The sequence below is a fragment of the Vicia villosa genome, linkage group LG3, assembly GCF_029867415.1.
Source record: "Vicia villosa cultivar HV-30 ecotype Madison, WI linkage group LG3, Vvil1.0, whole genome shotgun sequence".
NCBI lineage: Eukaryota > Viridiplantae > Streptophyta > Magnoliopsida > Fabales > Fabaceae > Vicia > Vicia villosa.
The window spans coordinates 11,097,542-11,116,411 of record NC_081182.1 but is presented as its reverse complement, the minus strand read 5'-3'; the positions used below and the strand labels follow the sequence as shown (position 1 = coordinate 11,116,411).

General features: G+C 35.2%; 2 protein-coding genes across 2 annotated transcripts; one reads left to right on the top strand and one right to left on the bottom strand.

Moving 5' to 3' along the window:
* The first annotated feature begins 2,848 nt into the window (after positions 1–2,848).
* LOC131660294 (plastocyanin, chloroplastic) lies at positions 2,849–3,658 on the top strand. Its single transcript, XM_058929507.1, has one exon. It carries the CDS (start codon positions 2,988–2,990, stop codon positions 3,492–3,494), a length of 507 nt encoding a protein of 168 aa, XP_058785490.1. The 5' UTR covers positions 2,849–2,987; the 3' UTR covers positions 3,495–3,658.
* Positions 3,659–3,958: 300 nt separating this feature from the next.
* LOC131660293 (phospholipase D delta-like) lies at positions 3,959–11,981 on the bottom strand. Its single transcript, XM_058929506.1, has 10 exons — positions 10,705–11,981; positions 9,485–9,601; positions 8,534–8,728; positions 7,613–7,894; positions 7,452–7,520; positions 7,187–7,334; positions 6,578–6,726; positions 6,116–6,286; positions 4,602–4,802; positions 3,959–4,507 (listed from the first exon to the last, which is right to left on the bottom strand). The coding sequence occupies exons 1-10, from the start codon at positions 11,626–11,628 to the stop codon at positions 4,214–4,216; spliced, it is 2,550 nt and encodes an 849-aa protein (XP_058785489.1). The 5' UTR covers positions 11,629–11,981; the 3' UTR covers positions 3,959–4,213.
* Between the last annotated feature and the right edge of the window lie 6,889 nt (positions 11,982–18,870).

Sequence of the window (18,870 nt, the reverse complement as noted above, 5' to 3'; positions counted from 1 at the left end):
GATTAGTTATGTAATAACAGCAAACTGTCATGTTTCGTGTACCTGCTTAATGTTGTGTTCTCCAAATGAGTGACTATGTTAGTCCAAGCAGCAACAAACCTTTCTTTATAAGGTTTCTACCATGTTTCAATCACATATTTAACAAATAAAGGAATGTCAGCACAAACAATCTCAAAGTGCTTGACGTGTTCGACAAACCCAACTTTTGTATTTGAATACATGATGTTGTTACAACATAGATCCATGACATGTTCTTGTCTTTGTGATTTGACGTACTCTTTACACTTTATGTTCACATTTTTTGAAATATGGAACAAACACAACAAATATGTTGCATTTGGGAACAAAGATTCCATGGCATTCATCAATGCAAGCTCTCGGTCCATCACCACAACCTGCGGTAGTAATTTCTCTGAAGAGAACAACTCCTTGAGCTTCTCTAGTGCCCGTGTGAAATTACCCTCCCTTTCATGTTCCAAATAGGCAAAGGAAACTGAAAAAGTCAATTTCGTTGACGTAACACCAACAATCTCAAGTAGTGGTATCCGATACCTACACGATAAAAATGCATATAATCAAGTACTTATAAGCTTTATTGTCTAATCTCTAAGAATGTGGAATTTAATAGAGATGTCATGGTGAAAGAGTTAGAAACTTAGGATTGGAACACATCTAATCCTGCCTCTGGTGTTGGAGGTGCTTCTGAAGGGAGTTTGAAAGTTGTTTCTAAAGACGAGTCAGGGTCTAAAGATGGCTCTAAAGCTGAAAATTATTCTGATTGTGAAGGTGAATCAAAGTCTGAAGGCGATTCTGAAGGTGACTCTAGCGGAGACTCTGGAAGTGATCCATAATCAGAATGTGATCCATAATATGAAGGTGGTCCAGAATCTAGTGGTCAAACTTCTGAAAGTCATGTTTCTGAAGGTAGTTTTTTTTGGAGGAGGTCCAGAAGCTGACATTGTTACAGGCTCCGTATAAGATTCAGAACAAGTTCAGAGACCACAAAGAATGAGACAAATACCCAGAAGGTTTGTAGAGTTTGATATGTTACGTGATAACGAAATATAATTTGAAGGCAAAGTCATTCAGTGTGTCATGTTAGTAAACTTTGAACTTGTGAATACAGAAGAAGCACTGAAGAAGAAAGTCTGGCTAAAGGCCATGAAAGAAGAACTTGAGGCAATATAAAGTAACAAGACTTGGGAGTTAACTGGACTTCCAAAGGAGAAGAAAGCCATCAGTGTCAAATGGGTTGTCAAGGTGAAGTTGAAGCCAGATGAATCAATTGGGAAACACAAAGCAAGGTTAGTAGCTAGAGGTTTTTTTAAAAAACCTGGGCTAGACTACTTTGAGGTGTTTGCACCTATAGCTAGACATGAAATAATCAGTTTGGTGATTGTTATAGTTGCTAATAGGAATTGGTCTATGATACATCTGGGTGTTAAATCTGCATTTCTAAACGATCCTTTACTAGAAGAAGTTTATGTGTCACAACCTCTTGAATTTGTGAAAAAGAATCAGAAAGGGATAGTGTACAAGTTTTATAAAGCCTTGTATATATTGAAGCAAGCTCCTAGAGCGTGGAACTTAGAAGAAAAATCTAGAGAATCAAAACCACAATATACTTTTTTCATCTTAAAAATAACATAGAAAATGTAAAAGATCAAAATTTTGAAAAAGAAAAAGAAAATATTCACAATAGGGAAACGAGAATCAAACTTCTTCATGGCGACAAACATTTAGAGTTAACATTGAAACAAGATCAAGTGAAGTAGAATAAAGAGAGCAAGAAATTAAAAATCGAAAGCTTTGAAAAGAAATAATGTTGCAAATGTCAACCTGGTGAAATCAACGGTACTCGTTTCATATCCAAAGGTACAAATCACATTTCATCGTGTGCAAATATTCATTTCAACGTAATGAGTTAAGGCTCAAGGGTTTGATTACCAAATGCAAAGAAACGAAGGATACTAGGGTTTATGTTGGTCAATTGTTTGATTAATAGCTACAAAATAAATAAATCATGTCAGATAACATAGTCACAACTAAATTGTTACATATGTACAATTTAACTTTTTTTTCCCAAAATTTACAAGAAATGATCAACTTGCCTAATTTAATGATTTTTAAAAGACTAAAAATATTAGTTAAAGTACAAAAGTGAAATTTTAAATTAAATTAATGGATAAAAAATGCATTTAGGCTCTCTTTGGTATGACATGTTTTCGAGCTTATAGCTTATGTCTTATGTCTTATAAGCTCATATGATAATTTAGACCCGTTTGATAACGGTCTTTTCATCACGAACTTATAGCTTTTTTTACTAGCTTATAACTTATTTTCCAAACGCTATTTCAAATAGCGTTTTAGTTTATGTCTTATAGCTTATTACTTTTTTCTTCCTTTTTTATCCTTATTATTTTAATTAAAATTAATTTTTAACCCTTATAAATTATTTTAATTTAAAATATAATAATTATATATTAAATATCTTTTATGTCATTTTACATTTATAAGTTAATTGAACCGCTAATTTTACCAAACACTTCAAATTCAATTAGCTTATAAGCTATCAGTCTCAACCATCCGCTATAAGCTATAAGCCATCAGCCATCAGCTAACTTATCGGTCAACCGCTATTTTTACCAAAAAGACACTTAATCTTAATTTTATATTTCCCATAACAAATAGGAGAAATAGAAATAACTACTTACTAAAAAAAAATCTAAACCACGTCGGAGGATAACATCCAACCCAACCAATCACAGCAGTGTTCATCAGATAACCCACTTTAAGTCCGTGCACTCTGTGGCACATCTACATTATCTAAATCACACATTCTTCCACACATCTTAGCCACACAAAAACCCAATCCACATCTTTATCATCCATTCTATAAAAAATCACCCTCTGTGTGTCTCTCTTTCGATTCCCTTCAAACACATACAAATTCAGTAGAGAAGAAACTAATTACTCTTGAGAAAAAAATGGCCACAGTCACTTCCACCACCGTTGCTATTCCATCATTCACAGGCCTTAAGGCAAACGCAGCAACCAAAGTTAGTGCCATGGCTAAGATTCCATCTTCAACTTCCCAATCACCTAGGCTTTGTGTCAGAGCTTCACTCAAAGACTTTGGAGTTGCTCTTGTTGCCACTGCTGCAAGTGCAGTTCTAGCTAGCAATGCCTTGGCTGTTGAAGTGTTGCTTGGTGCTAGTGATGGGGGTTTGGCTTTTGTTCCCAACAGTTTCGAAGTGGCCGCAGGAGACACGATTGTATTCAAGAACAATGCTGGTTTTCCTCACAACGTTGTCTTCGATGAAGACGAGATTCCTGCCGGGGTTGATGCAGCGAAAATTTCCATGCCTGAAGAAGATCTTCTCAATGCACCTGGTGAGACTTACAGTGTTAAGTTGGATGCTAAGGGTACCTACAAATTCTACTGCTCACCTCACCAAGGAGCTGGTATGGTTGGACAAGTCACTGTTAATTAAGTTAAAATGCTTTGTCCCCTCTTTATAATATGGTTTGTTCATGTTAATTTTGTTCTTGTTGAAGAGCTTAATTAAACGTTGTTGTTATGGAATACTATTGTATGAGATGAACTGGTGTAATGTAATTCATTTACTTAAGTGGAGTCAGAATGTTTTCCGCCGTATATATACCATGCAATGCATCCTAAAATGTGTTTTCTTTAGCTTATAATCGTATAATTTCATTTGAAGAAAAAGAAAATGTTTTCTTATATTAGTAACAACAGGAAGGAATATGGTAACCGTAATAATAATATATGTCAGTGGATGAACTTCAATTTATATTGATCTTAATACATTTTTAAATATAAAAATAAAACACTGAAGTATAAAATTTTATACAATTGTTTTACCTGGTAACTTTGAAGTTCTCATTGGAACGATTATGAACAACATCCTTGAAATCAAGGGCATAGGAACCGGTATAGGGCTATGAAATGATAGTTTATTATTAAGCACTTGAAGACCCAAACTATATGCAGCAAGCATTTAACACATACAAATATACAGTGTGGCTATGGCTGGCATACGCAGCCTATTGCATACTATACAGTAGATCATGATAAGAAAAAAAGTTGGGCAAGGACCCTTTAAAATTTTTGTGGAGCCAATAAAATTTTTGCCCAGCACGTCTTGCGATCGAATTCTCTCTTATTTGAGAATGGGAGGTTATGTTATGTCTATGTAGTCAGAGCATCAGGCAGGGTAGATCGGGAACCAAGCACCTTGCCGCCGACATCTGGGAAAGACTCGAACCCAGGTAAGGAGCTTATTTTCCCATCTGCATTCACTTTGATGGGATACTTCATAATGTGCCCTTGCAATGGCTTAAAATCATCAGCTGTAAATTTCTTCCAGTTTTGTTCCGCAATCTTGTTCACAGTCTCCACACATTCCAAACTTTCAGGCTCCTTGAAGCAGTCATGTATGGTCCCTAAGTGCTCTGCCCACAAGGACATTCGATACCCATATACCTGCAAATATCAGTTAAGCAAGTCCTTGTGAAAGTGTTGTCTGGAAAAAGGTGGAGTCATAACTCTGTAGATTAGTGAATATTATTATACAAACCTGCCCACGAGGGTGACCCTTTTTCTTGTTCCATGTATGACGGGGTTGATATGCACCCATTGCTATCTCGGTATCTCTTGATCCACCCAAAGATCGTTGGTTGATATTGGCAGATCCAACCATCACATACTCATCATCCACAACCATTCCCTTGGCATGTACATAAATCATAAACCGTTGAAACTTTTGTGAAGCTGAAACCTGATGATTGCAGGAAAATATTAACTTAATGATATCAAAATAACAATACCAACCCTGAACTAAATATCTACCAGCAAGTAGTTTGGGCATATACTTCACATTCACAATCCAGTAATACTCTAGAGAAATGTAGCAAGCAAGAACTATAATAAATAATTGAAAATGTAGCACTCAAGAACTATAATAAATAATGGACTAACTATTTGAAGTTTGAACTCCATAAAACATATGATCTTGAGGATTTAATTACGGCCTAAAATTAAGATATTTCCTTCTTCATAATTATTTTTTTGACAAAACTCTCTTTTCTTAAATATAGTTCTATTTCTTTCTCCTTACTCCTTTAAAATAGTAAGAAAAAAGAAGGTAAATTACACTCAACTCTCTATTAAAATGACACCGACACCCCTTCCCTCTCCCGTAGTTTTAAAATATGCAATAACCTTTGAGATCTATTAAAACTACACTAACATCTAGTGACAACAAAAAATTGTAGGTATAGATGACATTTACTTACGGTTTTTTGTTTGTCCCTATAAACTTCTGTTGGTATTTATATATACACTTATGGGAGGTTAGTGCATATTTTCAAACTAGAGAGAAGGTTAGTGCACAATTTTAAACTAGAAGAATTGTTAGTGTCATTTTAGCAGACCTAAGGGAGAGGTGAGTGTAATTTTTCCCAGTAAAAATGGCCAACCAGCAACACAAGTGATAGGAGCAAAGCAAATAATAAATTACTAGTATAAATTAGTAGAACAAGGAACCCTATTAGAAATGAGAAGACTTGCTAGTTCCATTAAATTAATATTCCGAGTGAAACTAAAATGATATTATATTTCATTCATTTTTGTTAGAATTCTAGCACGGGGCCAATTGGAGGAGTGTTTTACAAATTGAGCTTCATAGTAGTCCAAACTTGAGGTTCATGATCTAAAAGGTCGAAAAAATTTGGACTTTCGCCTCACCTTGCTTATAAACCCACCCCTTTAGTCTTACTATTTATCCCATTAGTCTTTTATGTGGTTAAGTTGTGACATGCGTACCACATAAATTGGAATTAGTGCCTTTAATGGTTCTAATTGTGAATTATGTACTACTTTTTCTTATTCTGGACTTATCATCAATGAGGCTAGGCCGAATGACCTCCTGTACCTCCTCTCTTTTTTCAGTTGTTGTTGAGTTTCAAGGACTAGTTCAAATTATAGTTTACAACCGTAATATACACATATACCAGCATGACAAGTTTTCAAATGCAAGGTGATTCATTCCATCATTAATGCATAAGTCAGAATAACATTTTGAACAATTACCGTGTCGCCATCATCGGAATGTGAACTCTTTGGATTTGAATCTTCAGTTGCAAACTTCTCTCGGTTACCAAGACAGTAAAAATTGAGGTAATCTTGTGGATGGCTATTGTTCATGTTCATATATTTTAATTCCCGGGCTATGATTCCATACATCATTCGCATAGTTTGTCCCTGAAAATGCAAGTTCCTCTTTAATAAGCATACCGATGACAATTGACTGAATTAAAAATTATCTACTATTTTAAAACTTTTCATATACTATGCTAGCCACATCTTTTAGAGGTAAGGATCCTCTCCATTTCCTAAAAAAATTGAGAACTCATTACTATAGTTTTATGTGTATAAAATCAAATAAATATTAATTATATGTCATATGTCTTAGATATGCGTGTTTTTTACACAAAAAACTATAATAATGGAGAAAATAGAGAGGATCTTAATCCATCTTTTACACTATATTACCTGAAAATAGAGAATCTCTTGCACTGTGACAGAAGAAGGGACACCTTCTGGCCACATTGGAATGACAACATAAACCGTAAATCTCTCCCGAGATCTGATCTTACTGACAATTTTCAGCGCCAACTCCATAGGAATTAAGTTATCAGCACCTGATCATAGAATGGATTATTAGAATTAGTAGAAAAGGATGTAATAAAATACTAATAAAAAATATCACGACAAAAAACATTATCCACCGGACAGTTTTGAAGGTAAAACAACAATAAAAAATGTATATGACATATTTATCGAGTCAGATTGTCATATTATCAGTATTAGGCAGTTGCTCAAAATACAGGATGAGCAAAAGAGCATGGCTTGGGCAGATTTCAGGTTTTGAGGAAAATCTACAATGAAAAATGAACATTTCTATGTTCAAGTGATATCGATAGTTTAGCCACACAATAACAGAACATTTGAAGTTGCACGATAAGCAATAGAGCACAAGCATGGTTTTGCAAACACTACAATATTGAGAAATAGTCTTAAGCTAAAAGTAACAAAACTTCTGTCGCACTCTAATAATGAGCAGTCAAAATTGTAAGCAATATATGAATATTCTGTCAAAACCTGCTTCTTTGTAAGATGGCCAAGCAAAGGATGATCCAATAAAGTATTGATTCTCAATATAAATAAAATGCTGTGCAGATCTAATGGCATGTATGTAAGCTGTCTGAATACTCTTGTCTATGACCAAATTCTTAGCACAAACAAGATTCTGCAATGAGTGGTTGACAAAAAAATTAATTAGTGAGACAGGGAAAACCCAAGGCTCTGTTACATACATAGATCAGCTCTAAGTTGGTTAAATTCATCTTATAAAAGATTCAGTCACCTGAGCCCTGGCTTCATATATATCCTTAGGAAATCCTTTCAAAGAGCCTGAATCTATGGATCGAAAAACCTGTGAAAAACCAAAAATAAAGAAAAAAAATTATTTCTAAAAACAAAACAAAAAGTAATAGATACTATAATTAAAGACAATGAACTGGTAACCTGAACATGCCAATTTTCAGGGTCATCTTCCTTTGAAACCCATAATTCAGGATCGTCGTTTGGCATTGATTCAGAAGGACTAAGAATCCAAGAGATGCGTTCTAACTTAATTAAAGAATCATCATGCCAGTGCGATACTCTTTTTAATTTTTGACCTAACTCAGACCATTTGGTGGCTCTCCTCCAGCGCTGCTCAAAATTAGTGAGTATATCATATGCAGCAGGCCCTTCAATTTTACAATGCAGATCATGCCATGGTTGCCTTGGACCCTTGGTTCCTGCCTATTATTAAAATGGAGGATGAAAAGAAATTCCACTTGGTAAGAGTGCCTTGGCAATCTCAATCTTATTATTTAAAAAAAAAACATTACGACAACTTATATTTATGAAGTATCACAGTATATATATGTATCAACTATATAGAAAGCTTCACCTAAGCTATAGTAGTTACCAACTGTTAAGTTAGTTTGAGATTAGAGTTAGTTAGACACTCACTATCCCCTTATTGTCGTATATGTATCTAGCTCATGTATTCAGTTTTGTCTTGTAATCATTTCCTAAAGATTCAATGAATTATGCAGTATTCAGTAACATTCATTCTCTCTAAAACCGTGCTTCTCGAGTTCTTTCATTTACTACTAGATTCGAAGTACCAATAACACTGCTAGAGTGCTAACATGTCAAACTTGCTGAAAGGTTTCTTTCTCTACTTTAACTTTCTAACCACTACATGCTAAAACAATACTGTATATGAATATTTACACTACAGACCAAGAAATGCAAGTAGCTTTTAAATAAAGAGGATTTTTTTTCCGCTTAGTTAAGAAGGGAACAAAAACTGGACATGTCATGTTCAAAAGAAAAGGTCATACTAATGTCTGGAAAGTTAATATGAAGTATTCTCAAAAATTATTAACTTACAGAAAATGTGGGATTATGATAATCATCCTTATAAACAGTGTCAAGATCACGGCAAATTCTATGCTCAGGTGTATCATACCGACCATCACAAAGATCTAGACCACCTATAAATGCAGTTATCTTCCGATTATTTCCATGTGCTTGGGTATCAACGATCACACATTTCTGATGGTGCGTAAAAAGCGTTCCAACAACCTGAATATGATGTAACATTATACAGTTAATAGGTCTTCCAATTTTCTTAAAAACAACAATATTTTTTCTTTCTAAACTTCATGTTGGGCTTCATAAAACTCAATTACTGATTGTGAAAAAAGAAAAACAATTATATTTTTGCTTTCAACTATTAGGCCATATAGAAGAAAAGGATGGCCACCAACCCAGTAAATCTCGTCTGTTGACATTAAAAGGATTGAGGCAAAGAAAGACCAAGCATTAAGCTTTAGTTATATCAATAGATTTTTTCCCTATAAGTAGAAGATATTGCATTCTTCTCTTTTTTGAAAATTGGAGTATATCTTTCACTAGCGTCAAACCATACCGGTTTACCATATTCTAGTTAAATATGGCAAAACAATTGACAGAAAATAAAATAAAAAAAAAATAAAAAAAATAAGCTATGAGATCTAATAAGAGACAAAAACTAAAGCTAAGAGATGATCTATGACATTCAAAATTATTCTAGGATACAATACATATAACATGAATTTTCTTTGATATATTTTAACAATATCAATCCAAAGATTCAAAAATTTTATCCTGCGCATGGGAATAGATCCCCTCATGTGAACAACTCAGATGAGAGTATTCAATCCATCTAGGATGACCAACAATATATTAAAACTAGAGTGATATTATGAAAGGATGTAAAGAACCATAAAATATGCATAACTTTTAAACAGAAACATAAAAAAGTCTAGGAAAGCTAGTAAACCATAGCATAAAGCATGCCTGCTGCTTGAAAATGCTAAGCTTACTGCTGGCATATCTTGGTGACAACACGCATGTAACTGAAGAATGCTTGAAAAACTTTCGAGTTTCTTCATCATGAGTTTGCATTATTCCGTTCTGCAACCAAATTATTAACTTGTAAGGTTCAGAAAAAGCGCAACAAACACCAAATTGAACATGGCAGCATGCCAAACAAGATATGCCCAAAAGGCCAAACCAGTAACCGTTCAAGCAACTACTATGTATAAAACAACTAACAGTAAAAGTTAATGTAAAATGAAGAGACTATGAACAATGTTTGATGTTCTTAAATTACTTGTAGTGGTTCTCAAGTTTTCACATGTGATTTAAGAACATTCACCTATATTTACTCCAATGCAAGAATAATACTTTTGTTCTTAGTTTACTTTAAAGGGTCCCACAATTCTCCACTTTTTGCCTTAAGAACATGTCCTAGTATAGAAACTCTACTTACATATTATTGACATGTGCTCAACATCAATTCTAGAAAAAAAATCAGAAACTTTTATTCTTAAAATTTTACATCATTGCATTGGAGATCTGTCACCAGCCAGGTATTTAGATCTAGATTGAAGATCTGGAACACTGTATAATCCAATTTGGTTGCAGAAATTCAATTTAAAAGATGTAAGGAAGATCATCAAACTGTTCCTATATAAGGTAAAGTAAAACGATTTACTTAATTAGTCACTGCTGTCTGATAATAACTAACCATTAAAGTTTTTTTCTTTCCTAATTTGGAAAAGGAAGCAGTGGGGACAACCATTTTTAATTTGTCTTATTGTCAAGCTATTATAATGTATACCCAAGGTTTTAAAAAAGGTCAATTACCGCGAAAACGGTCGCAACAAAACGGTATCGGCAGGTGTCGATACCGATACTGTTACTTACCGTTTTTTTATAAAGAACAAATTGTGTTTAATTCACGTTGTGACGACCGAAATGATTGTTACAACACCTGTACCGATCGAAATCGCAAAATCTTTTACTCGATCGCGCCAGTTATTTAAAACCTTGTGCATACCATCAATATTAATCAAAAAACCTTGTGCATACCATCAATATTAATCAAGATTATCTTCCCTTCAAGTCTAGGAGCATGATAAATTCATGAAAATGAACAATGAAAAAACCTAATGAAGTTTTATTTCCACCTAAACTAAAATGATATGTAAGAACACAAAAAACTAAAAAAGTACCGTGTTTATGAAAAATTTACTGTGTGAAGTTTTATCATCCCAAACCAACAGTAAAACTCGCAAACCTTCTTGTGATTTGTACTTGAGCAATTCCCCCAAATTCAAATTTCCACCACTAGGCAAGGTTTTAGTTGGTTCCCTAACAAGCTTCACCTTATGGAAAATTGACCAACCGACAATATACACCAAATGATGCGCTTCCAAGATCGCGTGACAGATATCTTCCCAGCACTTCCCTTGCTGAAACTCCACACCATCATCCAATTCAATCCCCGGCAACATCGAATCCGGAACATGCGCATCTTGATACAGCGTCACCGATCCACCACGCCTCACCGGAAAATACGAATCCTCAACGTTAAACCTATCCGCCTCAAGCGAAACACCAGACCGATACAGAGGATTATCATCACACCTCGTGAATTTCATCTCAAGAAAAACCGCGCAATCCGGCTTCGGCGGCTTACCGAAAGTACCTATAATCGGAAACCAATCACATATACTATCACCAGATAAAATCCTCGTCGCCGAAACCGTTGCGATTCCGATCAAATCAGCGCCGAACATATCATTATCCTTCACATAGAATTCAACCTGAGAAACAGGATGAGCCAACGGAATTCTAAAATCCTCTTCCCATTTCGGCGACTGCGAGTTCGAAATCACTCTCGTTCTCGCCACCGTAGCTCCGGCGAGACAAACCGTTACGTAAGGATCGCTGGTGATGATCTTATGATTATGATGATGACGTGGCTCGTGATTCTTTCCTTGACCAGAAATAGAAGTTTTGCATGAATTGAAAGCGGAGAAGAATCTTCGAAAACGCTCTGAGAACATGTCCATGTTAGGTAAGAAACGAGCCTCGACGATTTTCAATTCAAGGTTACCGTGAAGGTAAACGACGGAGTCAGATTGTTTAGTCATTGCTGTTGTTGATGTCGTTTACCTTTAATGGCAAGAATGCAAGATTTTACAGAAATATCAAACAAACGACAACAAGTTGGGATGTAAGAATGCAAGATTTAGTTTAGAGAAGGAATGTGATAGAGAGCGTTGTTGAATGAGGAATACGACGAAACGCTCACTACCACGGATCGCCGTAACGGAAGGGTATAGAGATTACCGCATTGTGGCGGCGATCGATTTCTCCGGCGGAGAAACGGAAATTGGTTTTTTGTTGTAATATGGTTTTGGAAGAAAATGAAATATATATGAATCAAAAATAGAAATAATAATGATTTGATGAATAGATTGGGGAAAGAGGGAGAGAAAGGGTAGAAAGATTAGTGAGCCTTTTTTGTTGGGGCATGGCGTCTAATTTTGAACTTCATTTATTATGAACACGTGGAGGTAGCGGGAATGCCAAGTTGCAAGTGAACACGAACATGCATTATTAATACTTAATAATTTTATTAATTAATAATGCAGGTTACCAGATTCGGGTTCTTTGACCCTTTTAAGCTAGGCACTGGGTTTGGTGGAGTTCAAAAGAGGTAGACAGTTCATTGGGCTACCCTACCAATGGAGGGCCTCCATGCCTCACATGTATACATATTTATGATTCGGGTGTCATAAATAATATTTGCTATTGATTTGAGATTGAATAATTATTATACTACATTCGTTTTAATCGACTTTAAATAATCTCTATCATTGATTTAAATTTACGGTTGGAGATTGAAAAGTTGTGAGACATAGTTATGTTAGTACAAACCCTAGTTGCACTCAGATTGAGGGAAGATAATTTTGGGATTATTTAAGTTGAGTAATTGAAGTTCAAGTTTAATTAGAGTTTGTTAGCCTCTTTAGGATAAAGGTTTTTTTTTTTTTTTTTTTTTTTTACAATAGGATACAAGTTAATTATATATATAAATAAATATAGTTTGTAATTCATGTGGTATAACAGAATTCAATTTAATAATAGAATTTTTATTTGTTTTATTCTCTCTTTTTTTCACTAAAAGTGTCTCACGCATTAACAAATTGATATCTAGAGATTAGAGCTTTCGGTTCATGTTCTAGAACATCACGTTAGCGATCGTGTTTCCAAGGTACGTGAATCAATCGTTGTAAAGATGAATGTTACTAACGAAATTTTGAATTCTCTTACAATTCTTGACAGAAAAAATTAGAACCGATGGAGCAAGCAGATGAAGTCTTTGATCGATTTTCATGAAAACCTAGCAATGGTCGAACACGATATTCCTGAGCTTGCTCGAAATGCAACCGATGTCCAGAAATATTGCAAGGTTGCGTATTGCATTCAATCGGCGGTAGATTCGGTGAATTTTTACAAGATCTCTCATGCTGAATCGAAGAAGGAGGCATGGGATATTCTTGTCATGTACCATGAAGGAGGTGAGAAAGTCAAAGTTGTCAAATTGCAAACTTTGTGATGGTAGTATGAATTGGTGCATATGGGAGAAGATGAAAAGATTGTAGGATATGTGTCGAAGGTGCAGAATCTCGTCCATCTCATGATAGTTGAGGTGAAACCCTAACTGATAAGATGATACTTGAGAAGGTAATGTGTACGCTGGCCTCTCACTTTGATCACGTTATCGTAGCTATTCAAGAATCCAACAATCTTGAAAACTTACAATTGGAAGATTTGGTTGGTTTGTTTGAGGCACATGAGATTATAATTTTCAAAAGGAAAAGGGTTTAAGATCCGATACAAGCACTACAGGCTCAGGCATGGAAGAAGAATGGTGGTTCCAACAAATTTAAAGGAAAAATCGACAAGACTTAGGGCAAGAAGTCTTGGTCAAATACTCCCAAGGGTAAGGTCGATGATATGGTTTTGAATCCTCGAAAAGAGGTGTGCAGTGCTATAATTGTGAAAAGTAGGGTCACTTGGCTAAGAATTGTTGGTACAAGAAAAACAAAGGATCAACAAAAGGCAAGGACGAATGAGCAAACCTTTCCTGTCAAGATTCAGATGATTTTGATGATATGGTGGTTATGGTTGTAATTGCACATAACCATGTTGAATCAAATATCTGGTTCCTCAACTCAGGCTGCTTGAATCACATGAATGGGCAAAAGGACTGGTTGACAGATTCCGACGAGTCAAAGAAGAGCAAAGTCAAACTTGCAGATAATAGCTCGTTGCAAGCAAAAGGTAATGACAACATTGTTTTTCAAAGGATCAATAGAGCAAAAGCCTTGATCAAAGATATATGTACTTGGCATAAAGTGCAATCTATTAAGTGTTGGACAACTGGTCGAAAAAGGTTTCTCAGTTGTCATGAAAGATAGAGCTTTAAAATTGTTCGACATTTAAGACTATGATCAGTTCGATAGAGGTACGATGCTTGAAAACAGTTGGCGGCCACAAGGATAGTTGGTTGTGGCATTTGAGGTTTAGCCATTTGAATTTTAGGTCACTTAATCAACTGATTATTCAAGATATGGTAAACAACATACCAAGTCTTGTGATGCCCGACAAACTTTGTGAAGGTTGTTTAGTCTGAAAGCAATCCAGAAATTCCTTCGTTTTGACTATGCCAATGTGATCATCCTGCATACTCGAAGTTGTACATTTAGATGTATGTGGATCGTTCGAAGAGCAAACCATTGGTGGAAACAAGTATTCTGTTTCATTTGTCGATGGGTTTAATCGAAAGCTCTGGATCTATATGATCAAGAGAAAGGACGAAGTATTCGAAATCTTTAAGAGATTCAAGATACTTGTCGAAAACCAGAGTGAGAAGAAGATCAAAGTTTTGCGAACAGATGGAAGTGGTAAATACATATCCAAGATGTTTGAAGAATTTTGTGTGGAACATGGTGTCGATCATGAGGTAAATGCTCCTTATTCACCTCAACATAATGGAATTGCATACAGAAGAAACAGGACCATATTGGATATGGCGAGATGCATGCCGAAGTAGAAGAATCTGCCAAAATCCTTATGGGATGAAGCTGTTTCCATTGATGTTTATATTTTGAACAGGTCCTCTAACAAGAAATTGAATAACAAGGTTCCTGAAGAAATATGGAGTGGCACAATCTTGATGGGTCGATGGCAAGACATAAGGCAAGATTGGTAGGTCGAGTATTTCTTCACAGAGTAGGACTCGACTACTCTGATGTATTTGCACTTTTCGTAACCTATGATAAAAACGAGTCACAACCTGTGACAAGAAACAAAATAGAATATTACACTTCCAATAAATAATGTACAATATTAATGAGATATATCCAAAATGATCTCACAAAAACAAATCAAATATCCCAAGAGATATAACAACAACACATGATGTACAATAGGCCAATATGTCAAGACATCATGCTCAACATCTGTATGAAACACATGACAACAGAACCTGTCATGATAGTTGGTCAAGATGTTACAACATCTTGCTCAACATCAGTTAAGAACCATCTTTTATTAAAATTTATTCCAATCATAAAACCATGGATCTAACATTTATAACTTTTAATTATGTTGGTTGTTATTGCCATGCCATTCCTTTTCCACCAATTGAAATCCATAAACATGAATATGTGTATATTGAGTGGACTTTGGTCTAAAAGTTAACTCCAAGTTGACTTTGACCAAAGTCAAAGAATCTTGATCAATGCACTTTAAATCATATCTTGACCATTTCATGATTTTAATAAGAAAATGGATCCAAACCAATGTATACACCATGTTTGCATCTTGAAGAAAATTTTAATCCCATATTTGAATCTCAAGCACCCAATATACCTTGTACTTGAAGAAACCATTGATTGAAGAATCATGCACAAACCTAGTTTGATGGATGATGAATATATGGACCTTTGATTCCCACTTCAATCAATAAAACAAACCTCTTAACTTGATGAAATGTTGAATAAAAGATCTTAACCAATTCTAAAGAAATGTATTCACAAGCCTCAAGGAAGTCCTCAGATGATAATCAAGTTTAAAAATTTGAAGTAAAGATGATCAATGTGGCCATGAAAACAAAACCTAGTTCTCAATGCACCCCATTTCAAAACCATAGCCAAGCTCAAGCACAATGAATAGTGATCCATAATCCTCTTGGGTGCATAATAATGAGGAAAGTAACTTGAGATGTAGAGAAACATCAAAAACCCTAATTCATAAGATCCTCCATTGAAACCTTGAGGAAATCCTAAGCATTTGGTGCTCTTAAGAAATCTTGATGAAGATGACTTTGTATCTTAATAATTCTTGACAAAGAGGTATGTTTATGATGATGTGAATTCAAACCCTTGATTAGGAACCAAATGAATCCATTTTGAATAGGGAAAACCAAAATCACGAGAATTTTTTTTATCAATGTCTTATGAAATGAATGATTATAGAGTATTATGACCTAATGGAGTATGCATATGAATGAGAAGAAAAATCCAACTAAGATTAAGAGAATGAGGGAAAATTTTAAGGTACAAAACATATACATCTTTTGGTTGGAGCATTATTGTGTTAGAATACTGATTCAAAGACAACTTCCTCTATTCACATTTGGTTGACAATGTATCTCAAGCGTCAATGAATTTTATTTTTCACGAAGCCAAGCAGCAGATAAAACAAGTTCGTATAGCTCAAAGTGTGAATGTACACTTAGGAAGACTTACGGTCTTTCATGTGCTTGTTTAATTTCAAAGAAAATGAGGCTTGAAAATCCAATACATATTGATAAAATTTGCGGTCATTGGAAAATGTTTCGTTTTGATGTTGATGGTGTCATGAAGGATGTTAAATCAAACATATATATCATCATCGAGTGAGAAGTACTGATTCAAGAGAGATTCATGTAAGGTGATGACACAATGAAATTGCACATTAAATAGCAAGCGAGGAAGATTTCCTATCCAGAAACAACAGACTTGAAAACATAGTGGAACCGGTTAAAACCAAGGGTGCCCCTAAAAAGTTCAAACCAACACAAAGTGACAACTCTACGAGAGGGCGCCCTTCATACTTTGAACATGTTGACTTACATTTTTCAGATTCTCCAACTCTAAAATCCCAAAAAAGTGTTTTCAAGGAAGCTCGCATTAGCAAACCATCTCCTCCATCGTTGTTACCAAAAATAAACACATTGAAGAGATGTTGTTTTTTATGCACAAATACATTTAGCGGATTGTAAACGTTGAAGGTGACGACAACTGTGGTTTTTGAGCTGTTTTGGGTTTGCTTAGTAAGGGAGAGTGTCATACCCCAAAATTTGCCCAACACATTTATCCATATTTCATTCCATCTGACTTTCAAATGCTCAAAGATACACAAGAATGAAGCATGCAGTCTCTCTCATAAACAACGGCCTCTAAATTAGGGTTTCGAATTTAATCAAGGAATTAGAACTTCTGATACCTCAAGTGTATTCCATAACCTCTCATATTCTTCAAAGTACCCTCATGCCAAGTTTCAAGCCCTGATTCAAAAGATTGCTCACTCAATGGCCCAAATAATCAACAATCGACTCGTTGACCTAAAAGTCAAACTATGGTCAAATCATAGTCAAAGTTCTTGATTTTTTGTCGACATTCTCATTGTGAAGTGTCATTCATCATTTGATCAAGGTTTGATCATGATTGAGCAAGAAAAGGTCATAAATCCACAAAAGTACGAAGTTGCTAAATTAGGGTTTCTAGGTAAAAGTCAACCAAACTTTGACCAGCCATAACTCTCTCATACTTTCTCAGAAATTCCTCAACCAAAGCTCATTCTCAAGGAAATTTGATTCTCTACAACTTTGATGTTGGGCCTAAGGTCAAGAAATGCTTCCGCATAAGAGATATGAGCCAAAACATTACAGGTCCTTCTAGAAGATCGCAAAAAGCTATTTTTTGTCAGGAGCAATATCATCAAAATAAAATCTCCAAATAAAAAATATGTTCCAAAGCGACTTTTAGGAGACATCCTGGGCTTTCCAAAAGGTACAAAATCATCTCCATCTGATAAAAATTAAGGGAAATATGACTTGTACAATTTGGTCAATTTTCGAGAGATGCATGGAAGTCAACATTGGAAAAAGTTGCATTTTTTTTGACTCATGGGTCCATCATTAGGACTCTAAACCGACCCTTGACCTTTTATAGGGCTTCCAAATTCCTTCATATTTCCTCATGGTTTTATTTCTTATTTTTATTCATAAGAAGTTCAAAGATAAATTAAATAAAATTATGAAATAAATTCTCTAAAAACATATGGGCTTGGATTTAGGTGATATTGGCTGTCCAAAAGGTTGCAAACCGTGTGAGGTTTATTTCCAAGCAAAATCTAGACTAAAATGGCAAGTTGGAATTTTGATTCTAAATCAAATCTTCATGACTAAAATTACAAAGATTTAAACCATAACTCTTGACCTAATTTGAGGCTCTATATATACACAAGAATTATCAAGCCCTAAGGGGGATTCGGACTGCAGAAACTCTGCTTAAGACAAAAAAAACTCGTAGAACCAAGGGAGATAGCATAAGAGTTTTTAGGCGGATTCAAGCCATCCCCAGCATCAAGATCAATTCTTCGATCTTTCCTGAATCATTATGGATCGTTACAAGCCATCTACGCCTCTAGAGTCGCGACCCTAGCATTCACGGTTTGAACAAAAGCTTGATTTTCGATTTCGGCCATATATGCATTATGAATTGAATTTGATCATGCATTCATGTTCGTGATGACATTTGTGAACTTTCTGTACCGTTTAATTTGATTTTAAGTACAGGAAGCGTGAATCACCATGGTTAGGTTTGGAAGCTCTGAAATTAGGGTTTCTCAAACAAGGTGAAATTGGACCAAATTAATGGTGCAATCATACTCAGGGGGTTATCACGATCCAATATATGGCCTTACAATGAATTTATATTGTGTATTTCTTATCTTGAAAGTTGCAGTCCGTCGCTATAGGTAACAGCCACGACGCTAAAACCGTTGGTATAGGTCTGCTTGTTCTACGAGGAAGAATAAGGCTCTTCAGCGCGCGCTTGTGGGATTTTCAAATATTCGTTTGTTTTTTATATTATTTATAAGTTATTAAAACTAACAACATATGAGTGCAGCTTGTTGGTGAACATGTTGGAAGTATAAGCGTGAGGGCCTGGGTTCGAACTCTACCCTCAACGCTTTATTTTTCTACATAACTGAATTTTGTGATCTGGTACCTGCACTCACACAAAGGCTCACGATACACTCCATGTTTCAAC